General features: G+C 42.3%; 1 protein-coding gene across 2 annotated transcripts; it reads right to left on the bottom strand.

Moving 5' to 3' along the window:
- Positions 1 to 3,932: 3,932 nt before the first annotated feature.
- CCL23 (chemokine (C-C motif) ligand 23) lies at positions 3,933 to 7,825 on the bottom strand. Of its 2 annotated transcripts, none has more exons than XM_038548078.1 (4): positions 7,606 to 7,825; positions 5,136 to 5,183; positions 4,628 to 4,739; positions 3,933 to 4,246 (listed from the first exon to the last, which is right to left on the bottom strand). In XM_038548078.1, the coding sequence occupies exons 1-4, from the start codon at positions 7,679 to 7,681 to the stop codon at positions 4,126 to 4,128; spliced, it is 357 nt and encodes a 118-aa protein (XP_038404006.1). In that variant the 5' UTR covers positions 7,682 to 7,825; the 3' UTR covers positions 3,933 to 4,125. The 2 variants fall into 2 exon arrangements, with proteins under 2 accessions (XP_038404006.1, XP_038404005.1); XM_038548077.1 differs by having other exon boundaries at positions 4,628 to 4,742; positions 7,606 to 7,816.
- Positions 7,826 to 10,341: the final 2,516 nt, after the last annotated feature.

Below are 10,341 nucleotides of genomic sequence, written 5' to 3'. Positions count from 1 at the left end.
TGATTTGGGGGGCCCCACTCAATCCTACTGAATTAGAATTTCTGGGGATAGGATCCAGCAATCTGTGTTTTAACAAGCCCTCCAAATGATTCTTGTGCATGCTGAATTTTCACATCTATAGTATAGCTTCCTAACTGGTGTGCTTCAATATATGGTTGACCTTTGAACAACATGGGCTTGAACTGTCCAGGTCCACTTACATGTGAATTTTTTTTCAATAAATATGGTAAATACTGTACGTGTATTTCTATGCCTTATGATTTTTAAAAAAGGTTTTATTTATTTATTAATGAGAGAGAGAGAGAGAGAGAGAGAGAGGCAGAGACACAGACAGGGATAAGCAGGCTCCATGCTGGGAGCTTGATGTGGGACTCGATTCCGGAACTCCAGGAACACACCCTGGTCCGAAGGCAGGCGCTAAACCACTGAGCCACGCAGGGATCCCCTGCCTTATGATTTTTAAAAATAATATTTTCTTTTCTCTAGCTTACTTTGTTATAAGAATACAGTATGTAATACATATCACATACAAAATGTGTGAATCGACTCTATGTTATCAGTGAGGTTTGGCAACAGTAGGCTATTGGTAGTTAAGTTTTTGGAGAGTTATACTTGGATTTTCAACTGCATAGAGGTCAGTGCCCCAAACCCTCTGTTGTTCAAAGGGTCAGCTTCAGCCTTTGGGCAGCCCACATGGGACCTGGAATGGTGTGAGGCCCAGGCTGTTTGCCCCTCATGTAAACAACCTCATCATTTTAATCCAATGTTGCATAATAACTCGGAGATTTAGAGATGAATTATATATATGATTCTTACACACAGAAATCATATTTTATTCTTAGTTTCAATCTTCTCTATATACCGACTATCGCAACATATAAAATAGCCACTCAGTAATTGTTCGAGTGACAATAAATATCTGTTTCAGGATTCCAGAGAAAGGGAGGTGGATGCTCTGGCTGGGATAGCAGGGGAAGGTATTATTGAGCATCTAAGTTGAACCTTGAGGGCTGGGTTGAGTTTTGCTGGGAAGAGTTGAGAGGGGGGAATTTGTGGTGGAGGTGCCACAGAGTACAAATGAGAAAGCAAAAAAGAACATGTGGTTTTTGAAGAACTGTGAAAATAGAGTATGTATTATGTAATTGACCTAGACATAACAATCTATTGTCTGCTCCAAGACCTCAGAGGCCTTCTATGAGTGACCAGATGCTTGGTCAGAAAGGAACATTTCAGTGTGCATCCCCCATTTCTGCTCAGCTGCCATTGTCATGACCCAAAGCCTTGATGAGGACACACCTGGTCCTCTGCTGTCCATCCTGTTCCAGTGGTTTATGCTCTCCATTTCATTCTATTGAGCTAACAACTTGGCCAGCCAGAGAAACCAATGAGACCACACATACTCCTCTTGGGTCTAGCACAGTTTCAACCCAACAACTTTTTGAGATTTTCACCAAGGCTCTAAAACAAAACCTCTACGGAGAAGTCAAAAGTTGTGTTTGCCATCACTCTGTTGTATATTCCAGGGCTCAGTGGGCTGGTGTTAACTCAGAGCTGCTGCATTCAACAGAATATAGTGAAGTGGATGAGAGCAACAGGAGAGATCATAAATGGGCCAAAATATAGGCCAGAACCCTGAGCATCTGTGTTTGCCTCTTTCACTTCCCCAAATTCCATAGAAATGACAGGAAAAATATGAAAACAAAAATAAATTTGTAGTATCAGAGGGAATCAGAAAAGATGGCATCAGCTGACTATAAGATGAGAAATTTCTGTTCTGTGTACAGGACATGGGTCAGCTTGATGGCAAAATAAGGAGGCTGAAAAACCTGTTTCCTCATGTAGATGAAGGAGATCATTGAAAAAATATTTTCTCAGCAGCACACAAAGATCAGAGTCAGTGGTGTTGAGAAAAGAAGCTATGACCTTGTCAGTCCCCATTTCAGGGAAGGTGATTATGGGGTTTGCCCCAGGATAAAGCAACAAGCACAGTTCTCTAAGTAAAGAAGGATATTTGGTGTGGGAGTCCTCCACAGGGGATGATGGACCCAAGAGAGGGCTGGACAGTGCCCAGGACAACTTCTGGTCAAAGACAAGAAAGAAGTCCCACCTCACACCCTAGAAACAAAGTTTTCTGACAATCTCAGTGAAAGCCTGACTAGTCCCACCCCTTCTTCCTCCTCACTCACTAGAATCAGGGCCCCTATCATCAGAATCTGTATTCATAACCAGGGAATTAGGGATATCCACTTCTGCTGAGAAAAAAGAGAGGCACCCCAAAAGGAGTGAAATTTACCAAGGTACAGGTCCATCAGTTAGCCTGCCTACCTTTTTTACCTGCCCTCCTAAAATGGTTATCTCTAAGTGAGGTCCTTCCTAAGACCACTTGCATAAGAATCACCTGGAGTGCTTGACTAAACTGTGTACATCTATGCCCTACCCAGTCCCAAATGATGGAGTGAAAGAATCTTTTCTATACTGCAAACCTCCAAAGATTAGTTTTAGTAGAGAGAATGAGACATAGTGTGAATGTATATTTAATCCCTTTAGAGTTATAATGATTCCCTGCTATAATCATGGTCTTAGGTTTCTTCTACTAGTGTTTATTAGTATGAAGGATATTTGGTTACCAATCAGTTTTCCCCCTATAACTCCTTATGGCAAATTACCCAAAAAGTAAGCATAGGTTTTAAACTTTTTTTAAAAAAAGATTTTATATATTCATGAGAGAGAGACACACACACACAGAGGCAGAGACATAGGCAGAGGGAGAAGCAGGCTCCATGCAGGGGAGCCCAGTGTGGGCTTGATCCCGGGACTCCAGGATCACGCCTTGAGCTGAAGGCAGATGCTTAACCACTGAGCCACCCAGGCATTTCTAAACTTTTTTGAATTAAGAAATATTTTGTTTAGAATTCAGTACTTTCTTAAGAATTTTGAGACAGTTTGACTGTCAATTGTAAATTGACTACAATTTACTAATTATAAATGCAAATATGCTTGAATAGATATAAATGTAAAATTGATAATCACTCCAACTTTATTTTAAATATTTATTTATTTGAGAGAGAGAGAATGAAAGAAAGAGAGCACATGCACGTACTCAGTAGGGGAAGGGGAGGGGGAGAGGGAGAAACTTAAGCACACTCCCCGCTGAGCATGGAGCCGCATGCAGGGCTCAATCTCACCACCCATATTCAGTCCAACTTTAAATGTTTTTCTTAAAACCCTTTAACTTTAATAAGAGGAAGTTATATCTGTTGAGAGAAAACATCCAAAATGTAGAAATAAGGCAGAAGGATGATTATAGGGAGATCCTCTGGTATTATTTGGAAGATTGTCCAAAATGCCCACCCCAGGGTTCCTGGGAATGTCCTCTTCAGTGGTGTTCTACTTACTACTGAGGGGCCCCTGACTTTGTGAAATTATGTTAACTTGCAAATTTTTATCTGACATAGATATAAATGATTTTTGTCCAGTAGAAAAGATAATCCTCAGAGCCCCAGTGTGGCTCAGTTGATCAAGCGTTTAACTATTGATTTCAACTCAGGTCAGGATCTCAGGGTCATGAAACAGCCTTATGTCAGGCTCTGCACTGGGCCTGAAGTCTGCTTAAGATTCTCTCCCTCTCCCTCTGCCCTTCCCACCAAAAAAAGAAAAAAATAAGAAAAAAATAAGAAAAAAAAAGATAATCCCCAGAATTACAGTTTTATTTCCTATAGGATACTAATCTATTTTTTTCTGATTTAACATTTCAGAATGCCATCCTCAATTAACTATGTAAATCTCTGTTCCTCAGGTGATCTTTGACTCAGTTTTATGGTTCCCTTGTTAAATGGGTTAAGTACATTTCAGTCTATGTTTGAATGAGTTTGAATGTTTTTAGCTTTTAAAAAATTCAGTTTCACTTAGAAAAAAACCCCACAGAATCCAAATTTCAGCAATACGTATAGTGTCTTTTTCCTTTTAAAGTTTAAGGAAAGTTATATCAGATACTCTTTATTAATGCATTGCTTTTATAACCAGAACAGAAAGAACAGTAATTGTTACTTTTTGAAAGATAATTCAGGCCAAGAAAATCTCAGGAGGTAGTTGAGACAAGAGAAGTGGAGGTGGGGTGACTGACACCTAGTATCTCATCTCTTCAAGCAAGGCTTCTTTTCCTGACATCAGCAGGGACCTCATGCAGTTCTGAACTTCCAAATCATAGGGGTTAGCACAGACAAGCCGCCCCTTCTTGGTACGGAAGCTGGGGAGCAAGACAGAGAAAGATTACAAAGGAGTGTTCAGCAAGTGGGGATGGAAAGCCCCATCCTCCCTAGCCCTGGGATCTCTCACTTGGACCAGACTGTTCTTTTTTGTCTCTGCTGCAGGGGATTAGGGCACTTCTTCTCTGAGACCCTGCCTCAGCCACTGATGGGCATTTCCTTGGGCAGCCTTTCTTCTGCTCTCTTCATCTATTCCCCACTTCCCTTTTCACTGGGAGAATCTCCTATCTGATGCCCTGCAGGATCCTACTAAGGACACAAGCCTCCCATGACCTGGCAGGATCTAGAGGGTAGGACTTTTCTAAACATCCGTCCATCAGGTCTTCCCTCCCAAGCCCATGGTTGGTGAGCTTGGCACTTACATGATACCTGGCCGGGAGCACCCACTGCTTGTTTTGAAAAAATCTTGCATGTTTTCACATCGGATTTTTCGTGGGGTGAGATTGGGGCAGCAGTCAGCGGGACGGTGAATGCCTGCTGCAGGGGGAAAGAGCCATTTCAGGACTGGGAAGGAAGACTAGATCCTTTTCCTCCAAAGTCCTGGGGAGGGCGAGCTCTACGTCTGAGGACACCCCGGCAAGGCCGTAACAGGACTATGACTGTTTCTGATAGAAGAGGAAGCATCTGATGCCTGCAGGAGGCATCAGTGAGCACCTCTGCCCCCAGTGAGCCAACTCTAGAGACAGCTGGGTGGAATAGAGGTCCCCTCTAACAGCCCATCCCGATCTCCTTTGGGACATTTACCACCTTCAGGACCCTCTCCACCTTCCCCCTACCCCTGCCCTATAAATGAGGTGTTTTGAAGCCTTTCAGCAGATCTGTGCAGCTGCTGCTTTTAAACATAGTCTATAATATAGCATATACGTTTACCTTCCAGCTGTATTAAGGGTTCATGCTGTTGTTTCGCCACCATGGATTCTATTTGGAAGAAACAGACGAGGGGAGAGAAATCACTGAGGCAGCATTGACTCAGTGTCTCTACCAGTCTCATGCCTCAGTCCCATTCCCTGCTAGGGAGGTGATGATGCTGGACCATTGGACACCTGTCTGGGTTCTAGGTCTGCCTCCAGGCCTGTTTTCTTTCTTAGGGCCCTGATATGTTTCAGGGAACTCTTGAAACTGTTTGAGATATGAAACCATCCTATTGGGTTTGAAATACAAAAAGCAAACTATAAATCTGATATGAATAAATCAGTTGAATAGGTACATAATGTGATACATCCTACAGTACTTCCTATACATTTCTGGAATCCACAGGACTCAGGAAACAGAAGAATTTTTTGTTAACTGATTTGGTCGTACAATGTTACCCAAAGTGAAATGAGGCTCTTCACAATCTTTATGTATCCCAGGAGTATGATTATTTGTGTTTGCTGCAGGAATACTACTGCAGCAAACACAAATGTATGATTGACGTACACTTCTTAGACTCTGCCAGCAATAGCAGGTATGTGTTATCTTTTAAAAAATGTCATTTATTTTATTGAAAAGGTAAAATATACACAACAATCACAATTTTAAGCATTTTTAAAGGTGTACAGTTCAGTAGCATTAAGCGTGTTCACATATTGCGCAACCACCACCACAATCCATCCACAGAACGTTTTTCATCTTGCAAAACTGAAACTCTGTACCCATTAAGCAATAACTCCCATTTTGCCCTCCCCCAACCCCTGGGCCACCACCATTCTTCTTTCTGTCGCTGAATTTGATTACTTTAAATGCTTCATATTCAGTATTTGTCCTTTTCTACTGGTTTCTCTCAACTAATATAATGTCTTCAACATTCATCATTTTCATAGCATATGTCAGAATTCCTTCCTTTTTAAGGCTGAACAATATATGTATATATCCCACTTAAAAAATCTTTTGGGGCACCTGGGTGCTCAGTTGGTTAAGTGTCTGCCTTCAGCTCAGGTCATGATCCTGGGGTCCTGGGATCGAGGCCTGCATTGGGCTCCTTGCTCAGTGGGGAGTCGGCTTTTCCCTCTGCCTGCTGCTCCCCTGGCTTGTGCTCTCTCTCTCTCTATCTGACAAATAAAGTCTTTGAAAATATTTTTAAAGTAACCTATTCATTTTTTTTTTTTAAAGATTTTTAATTTATTTATTCATGAGAGAGAGAGAGAGAGAGGCAGAGACACAGGCAGAGGGAGAAGCAGGCTCCATGCACCGGGAGCCTGACGTGGGATTCGATCCCGGGTCTCCAGGATCGCGCCCTGGGCCAAAGGCAGGCGCTAAACCGCTGCGCCACCCAGGGATCCCTAAAGTAACCTATTCATATGTTGATGGATACTTGGGTTGTTCTCACCTTTTGGCTATTATGAATAATGCTGTGGTTAGCATGGGTATACACATATCTCTTCATGTATCTGCTTTCCCTTCTTTTGGGTATATATCCTCAGTGGGACTGCTGGATCATATTATATTACCTTTAAAAAAAACCTGAATGCTTCTGCATTCCAAAACATATCCAGCCTCAAAGTTTTGGATAAGGGAGTGTGGATCTGCATTATGCTAATTAGGAAAACACAACTTTTAGCTCATTTATTATATAGTTACACATGAATTCTATTTAAGGAGGCATGTGTGTATACTTGATATGCGTGCTATGTTGTGTGCAAGGCTTGCAAAATAAAATCTTAAGTGGCCTTGCCTTTCCATAGCAGCTTCCTAACCATCTCGAACCCTCATTCCATCACTTAATAGCTGTATAATCTCAAGCAAGTTGTCTAAGGCTTACTTATTTATAAAGTGAGAATAATAATATAACATGCAGAACTATACAAGTTGTTGATAGTCTACCCCACAGGGTTGTTGGGAGGATCTAATGTATTAAGTCCATAAAACACTTAGAACAGTGCCTGTTTGGCCATAGGAAATACTAGGTATTTATCTGTTAAATAAATAGAACAGTTAAATGGACTTGGGTGAGGCACTTTCCTGGCTTATTCCATTTCCTCTCTAAAGTGATAATTTTATACCAAAATTGTAAAATTCTATGCTTCTTTCTGCAAGTTTACAATTGTACTATAGTTCTTTTGATTTAGCACTTAACAGTTCTATGTCAGCTGCAGGAAGGTTGGTCAAATAATTCTGGTCATGAAAAGGGAGAGAGTTACTTCCCCAAGGAGGACCAGGCATTTGTACACAGTTTTCCCCAGGGACCAAAGCCTGTAGAGAGAGGTCTATATCCTATTACTGCTTCTTTTCAAACAAGTGCCCAATTCACATTCATGTCTGGGACAGGGAACAATCTCAGGAGGACAAAGGTGTCCTTCTGCATCTCCTCTCCAGAGTTACCACGGACCTTGCCACCAGTGGGAAGGCTTGCTGAACTTACCATGAAGGTCCTGGATCTGGGACCCAAGGGCAGTAGCAAGAAGGAAGAAGGAGAGGGCAGCTATGAAGATCTTCATCTTCCCCGTAGAAGGCAGAGCTGGTCTGAGGAGTCCTGGCTCTCAGCTCGCTGACTCTCTGGGATCCCAGTTCTGCCCTTGTATTTATAAGAGAGGAGGATCAGGAAGTTACAGGGCAGAGGTTCAGAATGCTGTCCTTTGGCTATACAATAGACAACATGCTATTTCTGAAAAAGGGAACAAGGCTGGGAATGCAACAGGAAGTAGAGGGCAAAGGAGACTTCATGCTTTCCCAACTGCCCAATGGATATAGGCAGAGAGAGAGAGAGAGAGAGAGAGAGAGAGAGAGAGAGAGTTTCATGAAGAACCCTTCCTCTAGGAGGTTAATTTCATCCTCTAAGTCAGAGTGTTTTCCTCCAGAGCTAAGCACCTTCAAATGCAGGGATAGCCTGTAAACCAGTCATATGATTCCTTACACAGACTTCTGATTCTTGACTCTTCTCTTTGTTTCACACCCCACATCCAATCCATTAATAAATACTGTTGTCTCTACTTGCAAAAACATATCTAGAATCTCATTATTCCTCAGCTCCTCCCCACTGGGAGTTTTTTTGAAGAGCCTTATGAATATATCTCAGAATATTTTGCTTGAGGGAAGAGACGGGAAGCATTTATCTCCTGGCTTTTATTCCCCGGGAGACTTTTAAAATACGGCAACAGATTTTTACACACTCCTCTCACCCAGGGTGTGTGTGTATGGGGTCTCTGTTCTCTGCCCTTGAAATGGAGAGGGGCTTGTGGCTGGTTCAATCAATAGCATATGCCATGTGAGCTCTGAGACTAGGTTGTAAAGAGCCATGAACTTCAACCCTGGTCACTGGAACACTCACTCTTGGAGTTGTGAGTCACCAAGTAAGAAGACTGACTAGTTTGAGGCACCTGTGCTTTGAGGAATGCCAAACCACAGGCAGCATTCTGATAGATAACCCCAAATGAGCATAGCCCTCAGTCATCCCAGCCTAGGTGCCAGACATAGGCATGAGAATGCCTCCAGATCTACACTGTTCAATGTAGCAGTTACTAGCCACATGTGGCTACTGAGCACTTTAAATGAGGCTACTCCAAATTGAGATGTTCTGAAAGTATAAACTATGTACCAGGTTTTAAAGAGTTAATTATGTACACCCCTCCCCATGTAAAATAGATGCATAAGTTTTTAGGTTGATTATATGTTGACATGAAAATATTTTGGCTATATTATGTTAAAGAAAATATATTAATTTCATCTGTTGCCTTTTGCTTTTTTTTAAACATGGCAACTAAAAAATTTAAGATTATGTACGTGACTCAGATGGTATTTCTATTGGATAGCACTGTTTTAGGATTCCCTAGCCATTTGAGTCCTTCCTTGCTTTTTGTGTCTCCTCGGCTGAGGCCTCGGACATCATGGAGCAGAGACAAACCATCCCTGCTCTGCCCTCTCTGAATTTCTGACCCATAGAATTTGTGAGTAGAACAAAATAGTTGTCATTTTATACCATTAAACTTTGAGTGGTTTGTGACACAGCAATAGATGATGGGGACACCCTTCATCGGCCACCAGTGGATCACAGATGTTTCCTCACAGTCCTTGTTAGCTCTTGCATTGTGTGTTATGTTCTTGCAGAGGCTCCACACCTCAGGATCAGGGAAGCCCCTGGTCAGGAAGCTAGAGTTCTAGAATGCAGGCTGAGGTAAGACACCTGCAGGAAGCTTATCTAAATCTAAGAATAGTGAGGACTGAACAGTGGCTGAGATAAGCAGTGGGATAAAAGGACACGAAGTAGTATGTGATACAGTCCACCCTGTGCTTCCCTCCAATGTGTTTGTCTCTTTATTATGTTGAATCTGTCACAAAGCCTTCAAGATGGTTGTATTAGTTCTTTCAGGATCAGTGGAATCCATCCTATCTACACGTACTAATGCATCTCCTCTGCCTCCATCTATCCCAGGGTTCCTGTGAAGCCGAATCCAATCTAATCCAGCAGAGCTTGATGTTGCAGGGTGGAAACCACAAATAAACCACCAATCACTATGAATCATGAGGAGAGGGGCTAATCCTACAACAACCCCTTGGTTTCTGTCTGTTCTAGGTGTTAGGGACATAGCATCATCTATCGGCCTTTGGTTCAGTGGATATACTGCATTCTGGAGAGTCTCAACCCTGAATTTGTTGTCTCCTTAGCAAAATTATTAACTCCTCACCATTCTCTTGGTCTGGCTTCTTCTGCATGATTAAATATATGCTACTGCCTGTGGATCTTCTATGCCCACTGACTCACATTACTTGCTACAAAATGGGTTCCCTTGGCCTGAGACAATGTTGTATAAATACCATCTCATCAGGCATTCTGTAAGTCTTTGGATGTCTAAGGCAGGTTGGGTTTGAGGACCCAGAGAGGACCTGCAAGATCAGCAAGAACATCCTTGGCTTTGCATAGGATAGAAACCAAATGCAAGCCAAGAGGAAGTGAGAGCAGAGTTTATTGAAGACATAGAGAGAGCAGTTACAGACAGAGTGTCTGGGAGATTCAGAAAGGAAAGATGAATAGTTTCATTCATCTTGGTGTCTGGGGTTTTTACTCAGTATGGGTGGTCTGGTGTACGTGTCCTCTCAGGCATTCAGGAATTGGTCAACACAAGGAAGAGTGCACAGGTATCCCCATAAGTCCTTAACTCCT

The sequence above is a fragment of the Canis lupus genome, chromosome 9, assembly GCF_011100685.1.
Source record: "Canis lupus familiaris isolate Mischka breed German Shepherd chromosome 9, alternate assembly UU_Cfam_GSD_1.0, whole genome shotgun sequence".
NCBI lineage: Eukaryota > Metazoa > Chordata > Mammalia > Carnivora > Canidae > Canis > Canis lupus.
This window is presented reverse-complemented; position numbering and strand designations above follow the sequence as displayed.

Bases quoted from the DNA above. Each gene is read 5' to 3' on its own strand.
- CCL23 (XM_038548077.1), bottom strand. From the start codon at position 7,681: ATGAAGATCTTCATAGCTGCCCTCTCCTTCTTCCTTCTTGCTACTGCC. The intron at 5,184-7,605 runs GTAAGTTCAGCA...TCTTCCAAATAG, and splicing joins CCAGATCCAGGACCTTCATG to AATCCATGGTGGCGAAACAA. The intron at 4,247-4,627 runs GTAAGTGCCAAG...CTTGCTCCCCAG, and splicing joins TGCTCCCGGCCAGGTATCAT to CTTCCGTACCAAGAAGGGGC.